The 24546-nt window shown below is 45.3% G+C and overlaps 1 protein-coding gene across 1 annotated transcript in view; it reads right to left on the reverse strand.

Moving 5' to 3' along the window:
- OC90 (otoconin 90) overlaps window positions 1-24266 on the reverse strand; it is a 180448-nt gene extending 156182 nt beyond the window's left edge. The window contains exon 1 of the mRNA XM_073590433.1: window positions 24089-24266. Within this exon, the coding sequence (XP_073446534.1) occupies window positions 24089-24266 (178 nt within the window). The remainder of the gene's footprint in view (window positions 1-24088) is intronic.
- Window positions 24267-24546: the final 280 nt, after the last annotated feature.

Consider the following 24546-nt stretch of genomic DNA (forward strand, 5'->3'; position numbering starts at 1 on the left):
CTTATCCGCTAGTCACTTTGGTCACAGCTGTGCCATCGAGCCTGTCACATAGCGCTCAGATATCAGTGGGCCTCACACAATCCAAAAGTGTCCAGTGTCCAAAAGTGTGTGCAGAGATTCAAAATCTCCCTTATCCTCTAGTCACTTTGGTCACAGCTGTGCCATCGAGCCTGTCACATAGCGCTCAGATATCAGTGGGCCTCACACAATCCAAAAGTGTCCAGTGTCCAAAAGTGTGTGCAGAGATTCAAATCTCCCTTATCCTCTAGTCACTTTTGTCACAGCTGTGCCATCGAGCCTGTCACATAGCGCTCAGATATTCATTGGGCCTCACACAATCCAAAAGTGTCCAGTGTCCAAAAGTGTGTGCAGAGATTCAAATCTCCCTTATCCTCTAGTCACTTTGGTCACAGCTGTGCCATCGAGCCTGTCACATAGCGCTCAGATATCAGTGGGCCTCACACAATCCAAAAGTGTCCATCCAGTGTCCAAAAGTGTGTGCAGAGATTCAAAATCTCCCTTATCCTCTAGTCACTTTTGTCACAGCTGTGGCATCGAGCCTGTCACATAGCGCTCAGATATTCATTGGGCCTCACACAATCCAAAAGTGTCCAGTGTCCAAAAGTGTGTGCAGAGATTCAAAATCTCCCTTATCCTCTAGTCACTTTGGTCACAGCTGTGCCATCGAGCCTGTCACATAGCGCTCAGATATCAGTGGGCCTCACACAATCCAAAAGTGTCCAGTGTCCAAAAGTGTGTGCAGAGATTCAAAATCTCCCTTATCCTCTAGTCACTTTGGTCACAGCTGTGCCATCGAGCCTGTCACATAGCGCTCAGATATCAGTGGGCCTCACACAATCCAAAAGTGTCCAGTGTCCAAAAGTGTGTGCAGAGATTCAAAATCTCCCTTATCCTCTAGTCACTTTGGTCACAGCTGTGCCATCGAGCCTGTCACATAGCGCTCAGATATCAGTGGGCCTCACACAATCCAAAAGTGTCCAGTGTCCAAAAGAGTGTGCAGAGATTCAAAATCTCCCTTATCCTCTAGTCACTTTTGTCACAGCTGTGCCATCGAGCCTGTCACATAGCGCTCAGATATTCATTGGGCCTCACACAATCCAAAAGTGTCCAGTGTCCAAAAGTGTGTGCAGAGATTCAAAATCTCCCTTGTCCTCTAGTCACTTTGGTCACAGCTGTGCCATCGAGCCTGTCACATAGCGCTCAGATATCAGTGGGCCTCACACAATCCAAAAGTGTCCATCCAGTGTCCAAAAGTGTGTGCAGAGATTCAAAATCTCCCTTATCCTCTAGTCACTTTTGTCACAGCTGTGCCATCGAGCCTGTCACATAGCGCTCAGATATTCATTGGGCCTCACACAATCCAAAAGTGTCCAGTGTCCAAAAGTGTGTGCAGAGATTCAAAATCTCCCTTATCCTCTAGTCACTTTGGTCACAGCTGTGCCATCGAGCCTGTCACATAGCGCTCAGATATCAGTGGGCCTCACACAATCCAAAAGTGTCCAGTGTCCAAAAGTGTGTGCAGAGATTCAAAATCTCCCTTATCCTCTAGTCACTTTGGTCACAGCTGTGCCATCGAGCCTGTCACATAGCGCTCAGATATCAGTGGGCCTCACACAATCCAAAAGTGTCCAGTGTCCAAAAGTGTGTGCAGAGATTCAAAATCTCCCTTATCCTCTAGTCACTTTGGTCACAGCTGTGCCATCGAGCCTGTCACATAGCGCTCAGATATTCATTGGGCCTCACACAATCCAAAAGTGTCCAGTGTCTAAAAGTGTGTGCAGAGATTCAAATTCTCCCTTATCCTCTAGTCACTTTGGTCACAGCTGTGCCATCGAGCCTGTCACATAGCGCTCAGATATCAGTGGGACTCACACAATCCAAAAGTGTCCAGTGTCCAAAAGTGTGTGCAGAGATTCAAAATCTCCCTTAACCTCTAGTCACTTTGGTCACAGCTGTGCCATCGAGCCTGTCACATAGCGCTCAGATATCAGTGAGCCTCACACAATCCAAAAGTGTCCAGTGTCCAAAAGTGTGTGCAGAGATTCAAAATCTCCCTTATCCTCTAGTCACTTTTGTCACAGCTGTGCCATCGAGCCTGTCACATAGCGCTCAGATATTCATTGGGCCTCACACAATCCAAAAGTGTCCAGTGTCCAAAAGTGTGTGCAGAGATTCAAAATCTCCCTTATCCTCTAGTCACTTTGGTCACAGCTGTGCAATCGAGCCTGTCACATAGCACTCAGATATCAGTGGGCCTCACACAATCCAAAAGTGTCAATCCAGTGTCCAAAAGTGTGTGCAGAGATTCAAAATCTCCCTTATCCTCTAGTCACTTTTGTCACAGCTGTGCCATCGAGCCTGTCACATAGAGCTCAGACATTCATTGGGCCTCACACAATCCAAAAGTGTCCAGTGTCCAAAAGTGTGTGCAGAGATTCAAAATCTCCCTTATCCTCTAGTCACTTTGGTCACAGCTGTGCCATCGAGCCTGTCACATAGCGCTCAGATATTCATTGGGCCTCACACAATCCAAAAGTGTCCAGTGTCCAAAAGTGTGTGCAGAGATTCAAAATCTCCCTTATCCTCTAGTCACTTTGGTCACAGCTGTGCCATCGAGCCTGTCACATAGCGCTCAGATATCAGTGGGCCTCACACAATCCAAAAGTGTCCAGTGTCCAAAAGTGTGTGCAGAGATTCAAAATCTCCCTTATCCTCTAGTCACTTTTGTCACAGCTGTGCCATCGAGCCTGTCACATAGCGCTCAGATATTCATTGGGCCTCACACAATCCAAAAGTGTCCAGTGTCCAAAAGTGTGTGCAGAGATTCAAAATCTCCCTTATCCTCTAGTCACTTTGGTCACAGCTGTGCCATCGAGCCTGTCACATAGCGCTCAGATATCAGTGGGCCTCACACAATCCAAAAGTGTCCATCCAGTGTCCAAAAGTGTGTGCAGAGATTCAAAATCTCCCTTATCCTCTATTCACTTTGGTCACAGCTGTGCCATCGAGCCTGTCACATAGCGCTCAGATATTCATTGGGCCTCACACAATCCAAAAGTGTCCAGTGTCCAAAAGTGTGTGCAGAGATTCAAAATCTCCCTTATCCTCTAGTCACTTTGGTCACAGCTGTGCCATCGAGCCTGTCACATAGCGCTCAGATATCAGTGAGCCTCACACAATCCAAAAGTGTCCAGTGTCCAAAAGTGTGTGCAGAGATTCAAAATCTCCCTTATCCTCTAGTCACTTTTGTCACAGCTGTGCCATCGAGCCTGTCACATAGCGCTCAGATATCAGTGGGCCTCACACAATCCAAAAGTGTCCATCCAGTGTCCAAAAGTGTGTGCAGAGATTCAAAATCTCCCTTATCCTCTATTCACTTTGGTCATAGCTGTGCCATCGAGCCTGTCACATAGCGCTCAGATATCAGTGGGCCTCACACAGTCCAAAAGTGTCCAGTGTCCAAAAGTGTGTGCAGAGATTCAAAATCTCCCTTATCCTCTAGTCACTTTGGTCACAGCTGTGCCATCGAGCCTGTCACATAGCGCTCAGATATCAGTGAGCCTCACACAATCCAAAAGTGTCCAGTGTCCAAAAGTGTGTGCAGAGATTCAAAATCTCCCTTATCCTCTAGTCACTTTTGTCACAGCTGTGCCATCGAGCCTGTCACATAGCGCTCAGATATTCATTGGGGCTTACACAGTCCAAAAGTGTCCAGTGTCCAAAAGTGTGTGCAGAGATTCAAAATCTCCCTTATCCTCTAGTCACTTTGGTCACAGCTGTGCCATCGAGCCTTTCACATAGCGCTCAGATATCAGTGGGCCTCACACAATCCAAAAGTGTCCATCCAGTGTCCAAAAGTGTGTGCAGAGATTCAAAATCTCCCTTATCCTCTAGTCACTTTTGTCACAGCTGTGCCATCGAGCCTGTCCCATAGCGCTCAGTTATTCATTGGGCCTCACACAATCCAAAAGTGTCCAGTGTCCAAAAGTGTGTGCAGAGATTCAAAATCTCCCTTATCCTCTAGTCACTTTGGTCACAGCCGTGCCATCGAGCCTGTCACATAGCGCTCAGATATCAGTGGGCCTCACACAATCCAAAAGTGTCCAGTGTCCAAAAGTGTGTGCAGAGATTCAAAATCTCCCTTATCCTCTAGTCACTTTGGTCACAGCTGTGCCATCGAGCCTGTCACATAGCGCTCAGATATTCATTGGGCCTCACACAATCCAAAAGTGTCCAGTGTCCAAAAGTGTGTGCAGAGATTCAAAATCTCCCTTATCCTCTAGTCACTTTGGTCACAGCTGTGCCATCGAGCCTGTCACATAGCGCTAAGATATCAGTGGGCCTTACACAATCCAAAAGTGTCCAGTGTCCAAAAGTGTGTGCAGAGATTCAAAATCTCCCTTATCCTCTAGTCACTTTGGTCACAGCTGTGCCATCGAGCCTGTCACATAGCGCTCAGATATCAGTGGGCCTCACACAATCCAAAAGTGTCCAGTGTCCAAAAGTGTGTGCAGAGATTCAAAATCTCCCTTATCCTCTAGTCACTTTGGTCACAGCTGTGCCATCGAGCCTGTCACATAGCGCTCAGATATTCATTGGGCCTCACACAATCCAAAAGTGTCCAGTGTCCAAAAGTGTGTGCAGAGATTCAAAATCTCCCTTATCCTCTAGTCACTTTGGTCACAGCTGTGCCATCGAGCCTGTCACATAGCGCTCAGATATCAGTGGGCCTCACACAATCCAAAAGTGTCCAGTGTCCACAAGTGTCTGCAGAAATTCAAAATCTCCCCTGTCCTATAGACACCTTGTACCTTGTTTTACATTACTTTATAGTTTGTTGGATTTTGTCTACATTTCTACCAAAAATGAGGAAGGCTGGTGGAAGAGGCCGTGGAATTGGGCGGGGGTTGGCAGCTGGTAATGATGTTGTTGGTGTTGGATCTGATGGTAGTGGCAAGAGCAAAATAGGACCGAATGCAGGAGGTGCTGACCCTGCGTCATCGTCTGGCTACATAAGGCCTCGAACGCTTAGTTTTCTAGGAGTTGGCAAACTGCTTTTAAAGCCAGAGCATCAGGAAAAAGTTTTGTCTTACATTGCTGACTCAGCCTCCAGCTCTATCGCCTCCTCTTCTTCAGTTGTAAAAAGTAAAAACACTGAGTCGTCATTGGAGGCTCATGTTCATGAACCACACCTTTCCTTGTGTCCTTCACCCCAACCAAGATTGAAGGATGACGCAGGCCATACTACTGATTACTCCATGGAGCTGTTTTCACATACCATGCCTGGATTATCAAGTGAAATGGTGAATTACCCAGGCCAAGATGAATCTGACATGGAGTGCACTGATGCACAGCCGCTGATGGATGATTCTGCTGGTACATTCACTCAGAGCACTACATTGTCCTCGCAGTGTACAGAGCCAGATTCTGACCCTGATGAGACTCAGGTGCCCCTTCCCGCACACTATACCACCATACACGGTGACACAGAGGAAGGTGCACATGACATAGAAGAGGAGGTGATGGATGACCCAGTTGTTGACCCAGATTGGCATCCATTGGGGGAAGAGGGTGCTGCTTCCAATAGCTCAGATGAGGAGCATCCACAGCAGACATCGACATCGCAACAGCTGTTATCTGGCAGGCCCGGAGCACTCCAAAGACAGGTTCCAAACATCAAAAGAGTTGCTGGACAGCTTGTCCAGAGGGTCAAAAGATCACAGCGTGCTAGGCCGCAAAATGACTGCCAAAGTAGGAAGAGTGCAGTGTGGCACTTTTTTGACCAAAATCCTCATGATCAGGCCAAGGTTATCTGTAAGAAGTGCGCAAAGACCTTTAGCCGAGGGAAAAATCTGAAAAATTTGAATACCAGTTGCATGCTTAGACATTTAACCAGCATGCACTTGCAAGCGTGGACACAACACCAAACCTCAAGTGCCACATGTGCAACTGATCACAACGAAGGTAGTCAGCAACGCTACATTGTTTCCCCCACTGTAAGCCCACCGGTTAGCAGAGCAGCAAATGTTGAGGTGTCGTTGCAAGACCACAGCAGTCAGGGAATCCCACTGTTATATCAACGAAAGACTGATTCTAAGCCATCAGAAAGAACACCAACTCCATCACCATCATCAACCCTCTCTCAGTCCGCCCTGTCCACCGCTACTTCCACCATATGCAGCTCTCAAGTCCAGCTCACCCTCCCAGACACTATGAGTAGGTCAAGAAAGTACTCAGTCTCTCATCCGCGTACACTGGGTTTGAACGCCCACATTGCCAAACTAATCTCGTTTGAGATGATGCCCTTTCGGTTGGTGGAAAGCACAGCTTTCCGCGAACTCATGGCCTATGCAGTACCACGCTATGACCTACCCAGTCGCCACTTCTTTTCTCGCAAAGCCATCCCAGCCCTCCACCATCATGTGAAAGACCGCATTGTCCATGCACTCAAGCAGTCAGTGAGCGGAAAGGTGCACCTCACAACTGATGCATGGTCCAGTCGGCATGGCCAGGGCCGTTACGTGTCCATCACTGCGCACTGGGTTAATGTGGTGGATGCAGGGTCCACAGGGGACAGCGGTGGTGGGTCAGTGCTGCCTAGCCCACGGTATAGGAAACAGTTGGCTGTAGGCGTTCGACCCTCCTCCTCCTCCTCCAGAAGCGAAAGCTCGTCCACAGAGCGCAGTCGTACGAGCACTCCATCTGCAGCTGCCACTGTTGCACACGATGTGTCCCCCTATCGAGCAGCTAGTGGAAAGCGTCAGCAGGCTGTGTTGCAGATGATGTGTTTGGGCGACAGACACACCGCCGAGGTGCTGGCCGAGTACTTGAAGCGACAAACTGAGTCATGGCTGGGCAGTGTACATCTTGAGGCAGGCAAGGTAGTTAGTGATAACGGCCGTAATTTTGTGGCAGCCATAGCCCTTTCAAAACTCAGCCACATACCTTGCTTGGCTCACACCTTGAACCTGGTGGTGCAGTGCTTCCTCAAAAATTATCCGGAGTTAACAGCCCTGCTCCAGAAGGTGCGAAGACTGTGCGCGCACATCCGCAGGTCGCCTGTACACTCTGTTCGTATGCAGAAGCTGCAGCGATTGCTCCGCCTTCCCAACCACCGCCTCATTATCGACATTGCAACAAGGTGGAACTCCACCCTGCACATGGTGGAGCGGCTGTGCTAGCAGAGGCAGGCCATAATGCATTTGTGGGAGGATACACGGCCAGGCACTTTGAGAGCAGACATGGAGTTGACAGGTGTGCAGTGGTCGAAGCTGAAAGACCTTTGTAAAGTCCTTCAGTGTTTTGAGGAATGCACACGGCTGGTAAGCGCAGACGACGCCATCCTAAGCATGAGCATCCCACTTATGCGTCTGCTCATGCAAACTTTGACGCACCTTAAGGAGCAGGCGTCTGCAGCCAATGTTGATGAGGTGGAAGAGGAGGAGGGAATCCTTGATGACATTCAGCCATTGTCTGCTCAGGGACCTCTCCTGGACGAGGTGGAGGAAGAAGAGGAGGAGGAGGATGATGATGGGGATGATTACTTAGGGGAGGAGGATGCATCTCATGGGGCAAGTGAAAATGTTGGCGTGGCAAGGTCTGGTACAGGGTTTGTGCGTGACTGGAGGGATGTGGATTTGCCAGAAAGTGCTCCTCCACCCAGCACTCGCAGTGCATCATTGACACCGGGAACATTGGCCCACATGTCAGATTATGCCTTGCGGATCCTAAAAAGGGACCCCCGCATTGCCAAAATGATGAACGATGACGACTACTGGTTGGCCAGCATCCTGGATCCACGCTATAAAGGCAAATTACAAAACATCATGCCACAGGAGAACCTTGACCTAATATTGGCTAATAAACAAGCAACTCTGGTAAATCGGTTGCTTGAGGCATTCCCAGCACACAGCAGCGGTGATGGTTCTCACACGAGCCGTACGGGCCGGGGGCAGCTTGGTGCACACAGCAGAAGTGGCGTTGGAGACAGGGGTTTCATGACAATGTTGTGGACTGATTTTTCAAATTCCGCTCACACAACTGGTAATACTGCATCGATGGAAAGTGACAGGAGACAGCAGTTGTCAACTATGGTTACAAACTACTTTTCCTCCCATATCGATGTTCTCCCACACAGGTCATTCCCCTTTGACTATTGGGCCGCTAAACTGGACACCTGGCCTGAATTGGCCCAATATGCCTTACAGGAGCTCGCTTGCCCAGCTGCAAGTGTGCTATCGGAAAGAGTCTTCAGTGCAGCTGGATCAATCCTGACAGAAAAAAGGACCCGTTTGTCAACCCAAAATGTGGATGATCTAACCTTCATTAAAATGAACCAGCATGGGTTTCCAAGGATTTTGTCCCACCTTCCCCTGATGACACATAGGGTGACAGAAAAATGGCTTGCTTTGGTCCACCTCTTCCTGGTACTTCACCTAATTCGCCTTTTGCATCAGCTGAATGTCCAACATCAACATATGCCACTTTCTAAAACTCCCTAACTATGCTGCCTCCCCCCCATGGCCGGGGTCACCACCTAGCGCACGACACTGTGCGAGTGCCGTTGCCCTGGACAGGTGGGTAGGCCGACTCTTGGGCGCGGGCACTGGCACAGGGTCCCTCATAGTGCAATCAAGTGTCTCTGACGGTGGTGGTGCACACCCGCCGTCAGACACACCGCTGTACTATGAGGGGCCCAGTGCCAGTGCCAGTGCCACGAGTGGGCCCCCCTTGCTTGGGCAGGGCCCCAGCATTTGCAATCTTTACCTCTCCCTGCTCCTCCGCTGTGTAATCTGGGCCGTCAAATCCATACTGTGCCTGACACCGTCTGAGCCTGCCTCCTGAGACATATATTTTGAATGTGTACGCTATCCATACATGTTATCTGGGGATACGGTACCCTTTCTAACCTTTGTGCAATCACGTGTAATCCATACTGGGCCTAACACCGTCTGAGCCTGCCTCCTGAGACATATATTTTGAATGTGTACGCTATCCATACATGTCATCTGGGGATACGGTACCCTTTCTAACCTTTGTGCAATCACGTGCAATCCATACTGGGCCTAACACCGTCTGAGCCTGCCTCCTGAGACATATATTTTGAATGTGTACGCTATCCATACATGTTATCCGGGGATACGGTACCCTTTCTAACCTTTGTGCAATCACGTGCAATCCATACTGGGCCTGACACCGTCTGAGCCTGCCTCCTGAGACATATATTTTGAATGTGTACGCTATCCATACATGTTATCTGGGGATACGGTACCCTTTCTAACCTTTGTGCAATCACGTGCAATCCATACTGGGCCTAACACCGTCTGAGCCTGCCTCCTGAGACATATATTTTGAATGTGTACGCTATCCATACATGTTATCTGGGGATACGGTACCCTTTCTAACCTTTGTGCAATCACGTGTAATCCATACTGGGCCTAACACCGTCTGAGCCTGCCTCCTGAGACATATATTTTGAATGTGTACGCTATCCATACATGTCATCTGGGGATACGGTACCCTTTCTAACCTTTGTGCAATCACGTGCAATCCATACTGGGCCTAACACCGTCTGAGCCTGCCTCCTGAGACATATATTTTGAATGTGTACGCTATCCATACATGTTATCCGGGGATACGGTACCCTTTCTAACCTTTGTGCAATCACGTGCAATCCATACTGGGCCTGACACCGTCTGAGCCTGCCTCCTGAGACATATATTTTGAATGTGTACGCTATCCATACATGTTATCTGGGGATACGGTACCCTTTCTAACCTTTGTGCAATCACGTGCAATCCATACTGGGCCTAACACCGTCTGAGCCTGCCTCCTGAGACATATATTTTGAAAGTGTACGCTATCCATACATGTTATCTGGGGATACGGTACCCTTTCTAACCTTTGTGCAATCACGTGCAATCCATACTGGGCCTAACACCGTCTGAGCCTGCCTCCTGAGACATATATTTTGAATGTGTACGCTATCCATACATGTTATCTGGGGATACGGTACCCTTTCTAACCTTTGTGCAATCACGTGCAATCCATACTGGGCCTAACACCGTCTGAGCCTGCCTCCTGAGACATATATTTTGAATGTGTACGCTATCCATACATGTTATCCGGGGATACGGTACCCTTTCTAACCTTTGTGCAATCACGTGCAATCCATACTGGGCCTGACACCGTCTGAGCCTGCCTCCTGAGACATATGTTTTGAATGTGTACGCTATCCATACATGTTATCTGGGGATACGGTACCCTTTCTAACCTTTGTGCAATCACGTGCAATCCATACTGGGCCTAACACCGTCTGAGCCTGCCTCCTGAGACATATATTTTGAATGTGTACGCTATCCATACATGTTATCTGGGGATACGGTACCCTTTCTAACCTTTGTGCAATCACGTGCAATCCATACTGGGCCTAACACCGTCTGAGCCTGCCTCCTGAGACATATATTTTGAATGTGTACGCTATCCATACATGTTATCTGGGGATACGGTACCCTTTCTAACCTTTGTGCAATCACGTGCAATCCATACTGGGCCTGACACCGTCTGAGCCTGCCTCCTGAGACATATATTTTGAATGTGTACGCTATCCATACATGTTATCTGGGGATACGGTACCCTTTCTAACCTTTGTGCAATCACGTGCAATCCATACTGGGCCTAACACCGTCTGAGCCTGCCTCCTGAGACATATATTTTGAATGTGTACGCTATCCATACATGTTATCCGGGGATACGGTACCCTTTCTAACCTTTGTGCAATCACGTGTAATCCATACTGGGCGTGAGAATGGCTGGCGAGCTGTTAAGCAAGCTACAGCACCTGTGGTTTGCACACGTAAGTTTTTCATTTTTTCAGGAATGACGGTTAGGCCTAATTCCGGGACTGCGGTTGACCTGCACTTACTGGGAAATCATTGTTCGCGGGTAATAATTGTAATCAGTGATCCCCTTCACTAACGTTGTTCAGCGGGTTATCTGCACCTGTAAGCGACAAACGCTGGCCTTTTCAGTGTAGCACACATGCAGCCACGGACATGTAAGGGCATGACACACCAGTTATTGGCCAATCTCATGTGCCAGAGCCTCACGTGTCCCTCTAGTAAGCCGGACTCGGACCGCGGGGCATGACGGAGTCTCGTTCGTTAACGGAATTAAGCTTGCAATGTGTGCATCTGTTCTGTAGCTGGCATGGTTGAGGTTTCCCAGGTGGAGTCGAATTTAACCGTAGGCTCCACTCCTGGTGGTGCCCTTCTGGACATTCCTTTAAGGTTCAGCTTTGCAACCATACTGCCCACGTAAAACAAACACTTTGCCTTCATGAACGCTGTTTGGAGGGTCATAACTCGTGGGAATAACGCCGCCCAATCAGTTAACCTGCTAGAGAGATCCTTCGTTGCTCCCAAGCATGACATCACACTCCCTAGGAAGAAGGTAATGCCACTGTGGCGACCGTACTCCTGGGGGCGACACAAGTGCACTGATGCCCAGCCACTGCTCGATGAATCTGCTGGTACATTGACCCAGACCACTACATTCCCCTCGCACGCTACACGACCTGAATCTGACCCTGATGAAACTCAGGTTACCCTTCCCATATACAGTTCCATCTTACACAGTGACAAAGAGGAAGCTGCAGATGAAAGTGCAGGTTCGGCCCACCCGCCATCAGACACACCACCGTACTATCAGGGGCCCTGTGCCAGTGCCGTCGCCAACGAGTGGGCCCCCCCTGCTTGCCCAGGATCACAGCACTTGCAAAGTTGAAATACTGTGCAGTGAGATGGAAGATGGGGACGACGAGGAGTCCAGACAAGTACAGGGATTCCCTAGCGAGGAGACTTATTTGATTGTTTTCAATGTTGGGACAGCAATTTTTGGGGAGCACTATACTCTGGAGAATGATAGATGGGGCCCACCATACACTGGAACATTCCAAAGGTGGACATCAGACACTGGAGCAGCATTTACAGGGCCCATTATACACTAGAGCATTAGAAATGGGGCCCATTATGTTTGGAGCATTATTTGGGCCCATAAGACAGTGGAGCTTCATCCATGGGGACCAACATATACTGTAGCATTATGTGGAGCTCATCATATACTGTTTCAAACATTATATGGGACCAATGATTCTGTATGGAGAAATAGATGGGCCTCGTCATGAGATGTAAAAAGTGAGGTATTTTTCATTGTACTATAATGCTATTTCTCTGCCGTATCGGAGCATGATGAGTTGTGGTATGTGGTAAAGGGGCGCTCTTTCGCCCAGGGCACATGAAAACCTGGAGCCAGCCCTCCCCCCCCACAGTCTGTAGCCAAATAACCCCCATTTTTCAGTGCGTAACTTGTATTATGAAGTTAATTAAGGTTGACAAGCTTAAGCAAGAAGAATTGATGCTTTTGGCATTCAAATGGGCACTGTAGGTGTGTTTCCTGTCCTCCTCTCACTGCCGACTTTTATTCCCCATTGACTTACATTGGGTTTCGTGACGACCCCGACTTTTCCCTATAATCGGATGATCTTGCTCGACCCGACTTTTGGTTAAGTCGGGTTTCACGAAACGAAACGCGACCCTAAAAAACCAAAAGTCGCTCAACTCTAATCACCACTAATTATATTTACCCCTTGGAACTTGGGCCAACTCGTCTTGAACTCCTAGTCCACGGGAGTAGGATGTGCCAAATATATTAAGAGCCACACTCCTCTTTATTAATTTGGCAAAACTTTTAGCTGCCTGCGTGGCAGAGAACAGTTTCTACACCACACCACTAATTCTAAGCCCAACTTATTTTTTCCATGCGATATTTTTCAGAACCTCTTGAAGGCAAAGAAAACACTCAAGAAGCTCCTTAATTTGCCACATCTTTGGGGTGTCCAACGGCCCAAAAACAGTGTCTGTAACACATCTCTCTTTGAAATCCTTACCCACTGTTTTGAGAAAGTGAAATATTTTTATTACTTTTTTAGGCCGGCTTTCTGGTGTACAGGGGATGATAAATTCCCACCAATTCTTTAAGAAAAAAAAGTAACTTTTTTTCTAATCAATCAATCAATCAATCAATTGCTTTGATGAAATCAGAATGATGTTTTAAAATATACAATAAACATTGTTAATCTTTCATATCAATTAAGCTCTGGGGACAGATTCTTGGTGAGATCTAAGTACGGCCCATAGATCTTAACAACTCATTTACATATTAAAAAAAAGTGGATTTCTCTGGAATAAGACATTGGATCACAGATATCAAGGTATCATTTTATTAAGCTTTCTATGACCTAGATGTTTATACAGATGGTTTTATAGGGTTTATACCACTGGCATATTCCCTTTAACCCCTTACTGCCATATATGGTGCAGAGGGAAGTGCGTTTCAGCAAAACCAGTGTTTGCACCAATCACAAGAGTGTAACTCCTCTGATGCTGCTGTCAGTAGCGACAGTGGCATAGGTCTGATTATAGAAAGAGAGAGCTCCTTCTCTGCTCCAATCACCACAACGAGATTATAATCGTATTATGCCAATGGTCTCCATGGTGACCCCAGGCTGAAAAATGGCCCCAGGATCGCCCAGGTGCATTGGCTTTTAAGGTCCTGCCTTGAGCAGGATCTGAGATGCCTCCTGCCTGTGCATGTTTGGCAGACCTAATACCCTGCAATGTAAAAGCATTGTAAAGCATTAGTTCAGCAATCAGACCAGGGAAAGTTGATGTCCCTTGCTAGGACTAAGTAAAAAAAAAAAAAAAAAATTTACATAAATTTTCTAAAAATATGAAAAAATAAAAGTGAAAGTGCAAAAAAATGGAAAAATGTTTTGCAAGTAAAAATGTTGTTTTCTGTGGAAACACAAGTAAAGGAAAAAGGTACACATTTGGCATGGGGTTAATTTTCTCCTACTACCCTTGTGAAATTGAAAAATTTGGTGCTAAAGGAAGCATTTTTGTGGGAAAAATTAAATTTTTCATTTTCACGGCTCGGCGTTACAAGAATTCTGTGTAGTACCTGGGGCTCAAAATGCTCACCACACCCAGATATATTCCTTGAGGGCTAATGTTTCCAAAATGGGATAATTTGTTTGGGGGGGGGTTCCACTGTTTAGTCACATCAGGGGCTCTGCAAACGTGACATGTTGTCCACTGTCTATTCCTGCCAATTTGGCCCTCCAATGGTGCTCCTTCCCTTCTGAGCCCTGCTTTGCGTCCATGCAGTAGTTTTCCACCCCATATTGGGTATTGCCATACTCAGGAGAACTTGCACAATAAATTTTAGGGTCCATCTTTTCTTGTTACCCTTGAGAAAATGAAAAATTTGAGACTAAAGCAACATGTTTGTCGGAAGAATCTAATTTTTCATTTTCACAGCTCAACGCTATAATATTCTGTGAAACACCTGTGGGTTCAAGGTGCTCACCAGTTTACATAATGGGGCCTAGTTTCCATAATGGGGTTACTTGTGGGAGATTTCCACTGTTTAGGTGCAAGGAAGAGGACCGGGCTGTGGATACCTCTGACACGCCAGGTCCGGAACTGCCGAGGCCATGTCCAGTGTTGCAGGGGGAAAGGAAAGAGGAGACGGAAAGAGCCCATGACCTGAAAGGAGGGGGCATGGTAAGCGAGGGGAGATGGTTTAGCCTGGGAAAAGGCCGAAAACTCTGGCTATAGGAGAGAGCAGGGACCAGCTGCGCACTGCGGAGCGAGATGAAGCGCAGAGCAGAGACCCAGGATGGGGTCAGTGAGGACTCCCAGGTACCGTTGGGTGCACAGAGAGATGGGCACCGAGTGAAGCAGCGCGGTGCAGGTGTTCAGGTACCGGCAGGTGTACCTAGGGATGAGCAGCAAGTGAGACATAGTAGTGCGTGCATCCAGTTGTTGGCGGGTGCACAGGGGAGCATACACCAACGAGAGACTTATACGAAGCTTCACAATTTGGCTCTGCAGTTCAATGTACTATGGGCTCAGCAGGCAAAACCGGTGACCGGCCGCTGCGGCCAGAAGCGTAACTGTGTGTTGGGCGGGAAAGCCTGAAGACACAGTATCGGCCTCCGCCGGCATCTATTGGACTACAGGTGACCAAAAGACAGCGGAGTCACGATAATGTCATACCCTCGGACCCTTACCTAGGGGTCTCCGCCCCCCTGGCACGTCCCCGGTCTGCTCCCACATCGCTCCCCGTCTGCCTTTTCGGGGTTGCGGCGCATCAATGGTCCGTGCATGTGCGCTCGCCCTTCTTCTGCTGCAGGGCATCTTGGGAGGTCGTGACCCGGTGGCTCCGCCCCATCATGGCGGCTCCCACCGGGTATTTATCTTCGGCGTCTCTGCAGGTAAGATGCCTGTTTGTCGCACTCGGTGGCGCCTGCATTCTTTGTGCAGCGTCACTCCTCATCTCTCAGGCCCCTGCATCCTATTACCAGCGTGTTCTGGGTCTCTGTCCTGTTTGACATTTGGCAACTCTGTCTCTTGCCTGCCTGCCCTTGGTCTCTGTACTGTCTGCCCATCCTGCCGTGCCTGTTCCTTCAGTACCTCTGCTAGCCCCTCCTTTGTCATCTACTCTGTCCATCCTATCCTCTAGTTCAGTTCTGTGTCCCTGTTGTGCCTGCCAGCCCTTTGTCTCCTATTCTCAATGTGTCCTTCTTCCCTTTTTTGCCTCTGGCTCCAGCCTGACCAGGCCTTCCCAGTCCATCTCGCCCTCCATAGTCCTCCATTCCACCGTCTACTGGTCCACACCTTCTCTCCGTCCCCACCCCAGCCTTCTCCAGATCCCTCCAGTATACACCCTAAGTCGCCCCTTTTGTTCCGGCCGTTCTTATTCCATCTCCCTTGGGCCTGCCTCTAACACTCCCTGTATAGGGGGTGGTAATCACCTGATCCGCTCGCCCTTGGGGGCACTGGAGCTACGACACAGAGGGTCCACTTCCAGGTTCCTCCCTAGAACCCTAACAGATAACTTAAAGTTGATATAAAGACTGTTGTGTTGAACCACATTTAACATGTTTAACCTGTCTTCCCCCTTTCTGTTATCTCCTTGTGAGTTCATTATTGTTAATTAAACCATACTCCTGTTAACCCTTGCTTTACTCCTTTGCCTTACTGCATCCGTTTACCTGCTTTACATAAGCACAACAGGGGTTCTGCAAATATAAGCATCCACTATCTGTACCAGCAAATTTTCCTCTCCAAAAGTCAAACGGTGCTTCTTCCCTTCTGAACCCTGCTGTGCGCCCAAACAGTACTTTTAGCCAACATATGGGATATTGGCGCAATGAGAAGAAATTGCACAACACATTTTGGGATCAATTTTCTCCTGTTTACCTTGTGACAATTAAAAATTTTGGCCTAAAGCAACATTTTTGTGGAAAAAAATTAAAATTTTAATTTTTTCCTCCTGCTTTGGTTTAATTATGGTAAAGCACCTAAAGTGTTAATAAACTTCTTGAATGTGATTTTAAGCACTATGGTGCGAGCGAAGTTTTTAAAATGGTGTGACTTTTTGGTATTGTCTGACACATAGGACCCTCAAAAACATTTCAAATGTGAAGTTGTCCCTAAAAAATAGGCTTTGTAAATTTTCTTGAAAAAATGAAAAACTGTTGGTAAACTTTTACACCTTCTAACGTCCTAAGGAAAAAAAATGTATTTAAAAAATGATGGTGATGTAAAGTAGACTTGTGATAAATGTTATTTATTAACTATTTTGATTGGTATAACTATCTGGCTTAAGGACATAAAAATTAAAAGTTTGAAAATTGCTAAATTTAAAAAAAAATTTGCCAAATATTTAATATTTTCATAAATAATCACAAATCGTATCAACCTAAATCTACCACATGAAGTGCAATAAAACAATCATAGAATCACTGATAAGTGTTGAAGCGTTCCAGAGTTATTACCTCATAATGTGACAAGTTGGTTAGAATTAAAGGGAATCTGTCACCGGAAGTTGGAGGCCTATGTAAATGGCCTAAATCTGGTCCGATGGGTGCTGTTTCTTCTTCTTTCTCCACCCCATCCGTGGCCTCCGTCCGCGATCTTTGCCGGTAGTAGAGAAGTTCAACTCCATAGTTTGCGCGTGCGCAAAGCAATCTTGCTTCGCACACGCGCAGTATGCTTTTCCCAACTGCGGGCAAAGCCGAAAATCATTACTGTGCATGCACCGGTACACTATGTCCCGGAACACAGCGAAATACTTCTGGGACATAGTGTACCGGTGCATGCGCAGTAATGATTTTCGGCTTTGCCCGCAGGTGGGCAAAGCATACTGCGCGTGTGCGAAGCAAGATTGCTTTGCGAACTATGGAGTTGAACTTCTCTACTACCGTCAAACATCGCGGATGGGGGCCACGGGTGGGGTGGAGAAAGAAGAAGAAACACCGCCCATCGGACCAGACACAGGCCATTTACATAGGCCTTCAACTTCCGGTGACAGATTCCTGGTCAGGAAGGTGGAAACAGACTTTTGCGGTAAGAAGTTAGTGAATCTGGTGCATCATGGCTTGCATCTCCATGTGCTACGCCAGAAATCTTATTCCAGTCTTTGAGTGGAGTTAGATTTCTGGCAAAAAGAACACCACAGCTTGTCATGAATTAGACCAGCTATGAAGTCATGCCACTATTCTGTCCCAGTTCCACCCATTTTGGTAAAGTTGGGAGAAATTGCACGAAAACTTTTTTTTTCAACTCTGACAAAATTGCTTTTTTTTCCGAAACAGGGCCACAGTGCCAAATGCTCTTGAAACTGGCCGATAAGAGCGCCAAAAAAAATCAAGGAATAGGTCCAAGTTCTGACACAATAACAAGCCCAATAATGACAAGGTCCACAAGGTGTAGTAGAAGACAACCATCTTTGGATGTGATTTTGGAACAATAAGGCTAAGTTCATATAGAGTTCTTAGAAAAATAAAAAAAAGTTTTTCAGGCTGAAACTTCTACATGATAGCTCCTTATTTTTTCTTTTTTTAGAGTTTTTGGAGGACATTTTCTTTCTCTGTCTGACTTTTGTAAAGTTTTATAAGAATTTTTTTTTGTCCTGACCCATTTTTCGTAGCCTTCTGATTTGTGCTTAGTTTGGAGCAGATTCCGTCAGGATTCACTCCAAAGAAATTACAGTGCTTGCACTTTTTGTTCCATACAGGGCATTTTTCAAACCACCTTTAGAGAAAAATAAAATTAGGCTCAAAAATGGCTGATGGATTTCCCATAGAAATGACAGGAAGAGTTTTCTAAGCAATTTTGAGGAGGACTTAAAAAAATCATGAAAAACTCCTTGTGAACTTAGCTCAACTTTCTACTTTGGTCTATCCACAAAAAAAAAAACTATCAAATAGTTTATATCCTGTGTGTATGATGAGAACAACAATTATTACAGGGTCCTGTGTAGATGATAGGTGGACCTGAGAGTGATCTCCTCCTTTGTTGGTCCAACAGAACCCTAATCTGACACTGACCATCATGTCTGGAGAAATCTATTAGGCTAGGGCCATCAAAATTTGAGCATTTTCTACAAAATGTCAAATCAGACTATTAGAAACTGATCTCATGGCAAAACCCTTTCTAAGACGACAGATAGCTAAAGAAATGCCGTAATGGACATGTGTACAAAGCAGCCACAGTCTAGATACAATTTATATCACAAGTCTTCTCGGGTTCTACATTCTAAAGGAAACAATGGACTCTCTTCATTAGTATCAGTCAATCGGTGAGGTCCAAGGCAGGTAGAATGAGATACACAGGACAAAGGAAGCAAAGGTCTACAAAACCCTCTCTGCATCCCGGTGTCCACTAATCCCGATTTTCTTGTTGTGTATTATTAACACGTAGAAAAAAATAAATTAAAAAAATATTTAAAAAAAAATCTTAAAATTTGTTAAAATATTGATATCCATGTATTCCAATTGCGAATTAAGAAAGAGAATCATGGATTTTATACATTATGAAAATCTATGTAAAAAATGCGTATTCAAATTTATCATCACTAAAATCATATTAAATAAAAAAAAAAAGAATTACCGTAAATCTAAAAAATACAAAAAGAAAAATTGTAACTTACCAATCAGTAAAATCATCAACAAACTCATCAGATGTATAATAACCATTGTACAATTCTACCTGCTAAATAAAACATTATAACATGTCATATAGACAGTGGATATGGAAAAATACACATTCTATGTTTACTTTAAAGTTATGCAGAAAGATATCTGGATATATATATATATATATATATATATATATATAATGCAGCTATTTAAAATATTAATATTCATATATAGTATATGTATATATATGCATACATTTAGTATATATCAATTAAATTATTTATTTAATTATTATATTTAATTATTTAATTAATTTTAAGTACATATTATATTTAATTATTTTAAATACATTATATTATATTATGATTTATATTATGATCTATATTATGATTTACTACAACATCCATCTATTATAGATTATATTTTTGCAAATTAAAAAAAGTTAAACATTAAACTTTTTTTAAATTCAAAATTGTCAACAAAATTTTAATAATTATAAAATATATATATATTTGTGATATTAACTATTTATTAAATATATAAATAACTATTAATATATTTAATATTAATATATAAATAACTATTAAAATCTGATGATTTATACATATATAAAATGTGTGTTTATGTACAGTATATATATGTATATATATATATAAACATATATAAAGTATATTTTCTATATGTAGATTTACATATTAACTATTTATTACATTCTCTTGACAACTTTTAAATAATAAAAGTGTATTTTTTAACAATTTTTTTTAATTTGCAAAAATATATTTTATACCAGATGGAGGTTGTCAGAATTATGTAGTTATTGTAGTATTACTAAAAATTAAATAGCAAAATGTTAGACATTTAAATCAAATGTTGTTTTCTTTCATTTAGGAGTTTGTCACTAGACTGCAATCTTAAAAAAAAATATGCTGTATATTTTCCTTTTTTTTAATGGAAATATATAAATTGATATAAAATGCAAATATATGCAGCCCATATTGTACTGAAACGGAATTTAAAAATATATTCTTCTTTTTTTAAAGAAAAAAAAAATCCTGAAAATCAATTTATTTTTTTTTAATTAAAGCTATCAGCTCTGTTTTAGTTCTAAAAAAAGGTTCCGTTTTAAATATTCATGTAACCAAACATGTACATGTAAAAACAAAAATATTTGCAAACCATAAAAATACACTGAGCAAATTATAAAAGAGAAGGAATACGCCATTTAGGCAGAAACAAAAAATTATTAAAATTACTAAAAAAAAATAAGACGTCATCCTTCACTATTGCAACTGTTGGTTTTTCTAGGCCTGAAATGAGAGTTTTGGGCACAAAAATCTCAGCAATTTTTATATAAATGAATGAATGTTTTAAATCTTACCTTCTGAATATTACGCGAGAGCCTTACGGTTCAGGGCAAATGGCTTTTAAAAGCATCGGATGTAGTTACTTATATCAACTTTGATGTGTTTCAGACCCATGTGATCAACTCTTTTAAGTCCGTTCAAGATTCATAAAGCGATCCTTTCACCAACGAGCTAAAGGTCAATATGCTCTTAATAATATATCAGACGCGTCCATATTAAAGGACGTTATTGTGAACCCCCCATTCATGGCTTGGCTGCTTCACTTGCTACTTAGCTACTAATTAAGTAACAATTGTACTATTGTTGCTTTACTGCTACTCAGGGTCCAGGTAAATGATGTATAACCAGCACAGAAAGGTTAATGATATGATGAGGTAACGTCTTATGATGACAGATCTGCCTGACCTCCGTTTTATACCTGACACACAAAGATGCATGACATATCTAAGGTCCTTCTCAAAGACATAGGGTCAATCTGACTGCAACTCCACAGATTATATTAGACATTGTGGTGTATAAATGTTTTTTACAATATACCTTCACATAACTACTGTAATACTGCCCCTATACACAAGAATATAATCACTATAATACTGCCCCTATGTACAAGAATATAGCTACTATAATACTGCTCCTATGTACAAGAATATAACTACTATAATACTTCCCCTATGTACAAGAATATAACTACTATAATACTGCCCCTATGTACAAGAATATAACTACTATAATACCGCCCCTATGTACAAGAATATAACTACTATAATACTACCTCTATGTACAAGAATATAACTACTATAATACTGCTCCTATGTACAAGAATATAACTACTATAATACTGCTCCTATATACAAGAATATAACTACTATAATACTGCCCCTATACACAAGAATATAATCACTATAATACTGTGCCTATGTACAAGAATATAACTACTATAATGCTGTCCCCTATGTACAAGAATATAACTACTATAATACTGCCCCTATGTACAAGAATATAACTACTATAATACTGTCCCTATGTACAATAATATAACTACTATAATACTGCCCCTATGTACAAGAATATAACTACTATAATACTGCTCCTACAGTATGTACAAGAATATAACTACTATAATACTGCCCCTATGTACAAGAATATAACTACTATAATACTGCCCCCTATGTACAAGAATATAACTACTATAATAATGCCCCTATGTACAAGAATATAACTACTATAATACTGCCCCTATGTACAGGAATATAACTACTATAATACTGCCCCATGTACAATAATATAACTACTATAATACTGCCTCTATGTACAAGAATATAACTACTATAATACTGCCCCTATGTACAAGAATATAACTACTATAATACTGCCCCTATGTACAAGAATATAACTACTATAATACTGCCACATGAACAATAATATAACTACTATAATACTGCTCCTATGTACAGGAATATGTGGCGCACCTGAGGGTTCGGTCACCACAGAGGTACTGCACCTCCTCCTGAGGTGTGGTACCCCACCATCCAGGTAAGCTGGAGACTCCTGACCACGCTCCAACACCTGCACCCCACACCACAAAGTAGTGTAGCAAAGCATCTTCGGCAGCTCTTTGCTTGGAGTGTAGCAAAGCACCCATTGGTGGCTCCCTGCTTGGAACACGAAACGTGCTGGGAGGTGGGTGGAGTTAGATTACATTTCAAGGAGCGGGAAGAGTTTAAGTGAGTATTCAGTAGTTGGTTGGAGAGAGAAGAAGATCCCTAGAGAGAGGGATAGATGGATGGAAGTGCTGCATCAGATCCCAGTGATCTGGGTCTGCTGGCACGGGAAAGAGAGAAAGAGATAGCAACATAGACTGAAAGCTTGACTCTCCATAGAAAGAAAGGATTAGTACGTAACGTGAGGAGTAAAAGAGAACAGAGGATGTGGGTGAGAAGAGAACCCTTCCTAGAAGTTCTAAGCGCAAGGCCGGGGCCCGGTCCCCGAGGTTGTACGGATACTAATGGTCCTGCAGCAGACATCAGAGGAATAGAAGTAGTGACCACTTTATTCCCACACAAGACTTGGGGGCATAACAGCAACTAGATAGTGAGCCGGGACTTAGTAGCAAGGAGTCCCCGAAGCAGGCTACAGCTGTCTGCCATACAAGTAGAGTTCATAGGAACATCAGACAGGAGGAACTCCAGTGTAACTCAGTACTAGGAGTACTTCATCTAAAGGCGCTATAAGAGGAGACGTTCAGAAAGGCACAAGTTGGCGGAGTGTTGGAAAGGAGTATTCCATCTGGCCTGGGGGTTGACTGAGTCCCAGATCCGGAGGACACGGCACAGAAGCTGGCACCTGTTTGTACGACAGACTGTGAGTAAAGCTTTGGAACTACATGCCCTGGTGTCCTCCACTTATTCCTGCGTCAACCTGCCCGGCACTGCTACCTCCCCTGCACCTGGCACTACACCATCTAAGTGTCACCATATCTACTCTGCCCTGGGACTACAGCCCTGCCTGTGGAGGGCTATACCATCACTGCTGCACCACACCATCTGTCCCAGATGATCTGTCTGCAGCGTCGGCCTAACATCTACATTGCCGAACACCACAGGTGGCGTCACAACTTATTCATTCACACTAAACATTTACAAAGGACGCCCAGGGCCAAGGGCCGGGTCACAGCTACCGTGACAACTTCCATTGAGATCCACCGGGCCCGGTACTGAGTACCCCACAGCCCTGGGTGTGAGGGCGTCCCAACTTGGCATCACGAACAGGATGACGAGACCCGATGCCAGTGGGTTCTGTGTGCCTATAATTTATTGAACTTAAAAGTTTGTGGAAATGTGCCGAAGACCCTATTTGATAGACTGTAAAATGAACGCTAAAAATGGTCGCTGGCGCGGTGAAGAAGGGCGTGACAACATGGGTGGTCCTAAGAAAAGACCGCGAACTGTTCTGGGCCTCCCCTGTCTGAACTTCTATGCAACTGCAACATGGCCCACCCCCCGAGGGGTTCGTGTACTGGCTTGGTGTGGAGGAGTAGGAAAAAGACGCCGCCCTCAGAAGGAGGGGTGAAGGCCAGTGGCGAGAAAAGAGCTCAGACAGGAAGAAGAATGCCAGAACGCCATCTTGGAAGGAGAAGGGAGGAGGCCTGTAGAGCGTGCGGAGGTTGAGTCGGATCTCCCCGGCGCCATGGGTGAAGGCTCCGGCTCCGTCTCTGGGATGAACCGCCAACAGCTGGAGGACGAAATAACCCAGCTGACGTGCCATCTGCAACTGAGGCAGGAGGCCTTAAGGAGGGTGAGCAGGCAGCATGCCCAGGAGGGGCCTACACCACCGGCACCTCTGGACCCGGTACCTTCACCAGTGGTACCTGTCACCGCTGAACTGGACTGTCCTCAGGCAGCGCAAGTATACACCTCCACGCTGCCCATATGGCTGGTCGCAGCCTGTCCGGAAGAGTCACCAGAGACCCCGGGAGCTGAGGCCATGCTCCTGCCCGGACCTGACGCGGCTGCGCAGAGCCCACCGGAGACCCCCGCAAACAGGGCTGCCATGATCATCGCCGCTGCCATCGGGGACCCCGTTGTGCCTGTACAGGACCTGAGACAATGCCGCCGGGAGGCACCAGGTATAGATCCGGGCCCTTCTAACGGGTTACCACCTGAATTTACATTGTCGGAGGCTGGCCTGCGGGAGCATGAAATGGGGATGTTGGATGAGCCATCCAGGGGCAGTAGGCTGTCGGAAATGGGGAGGTGGAAGAGGTCCCTACTGAGAAGGGTCCGGCTGGAGCAGGCGCGCACGATCCGACACCTTCGGAGCTGGGAGGAATCCATGCTGCTTGGGGATATTGAAATCCCTTGGCCACAAAGCCCCCGTGTGGCTGCCTACCAACGCCAACAGGCCACGGCGTCTCAAGATGTCAGGTCCCGCGCCAGAGCAACAGTACCGCCCGCAAGGGATGAACCGTATCCATTAGTACCAGCTGCTCCTTCTACTGCACTCCCAGTGGCGGAGGCATCAATAACCACCATTGATGTCATCACTCCTGCTGTACCTCAGGCAGCAGTCATGCCGGATGAGAATCAGCAATTCCTCAACCCAGCAGGAAGAGAT

Source organism: Dendrobates tinctorius, unplaced genomic scaffold (assembly GCF_039654945.1).
Source record: "Dendrobates tinctorius isolate UK_male_01 unplaced genomic scaffold, ASM3965494v1 ptg000116l, whole genome shotgun sequence".
Classification (NCBI taxonomy): domain Eukaryota; kingdom Metazoa; phylum Chordata; class Amphibia; order Anura; family Dendrobatidae; genus Dendrobates; species Dendrobates tinctorius.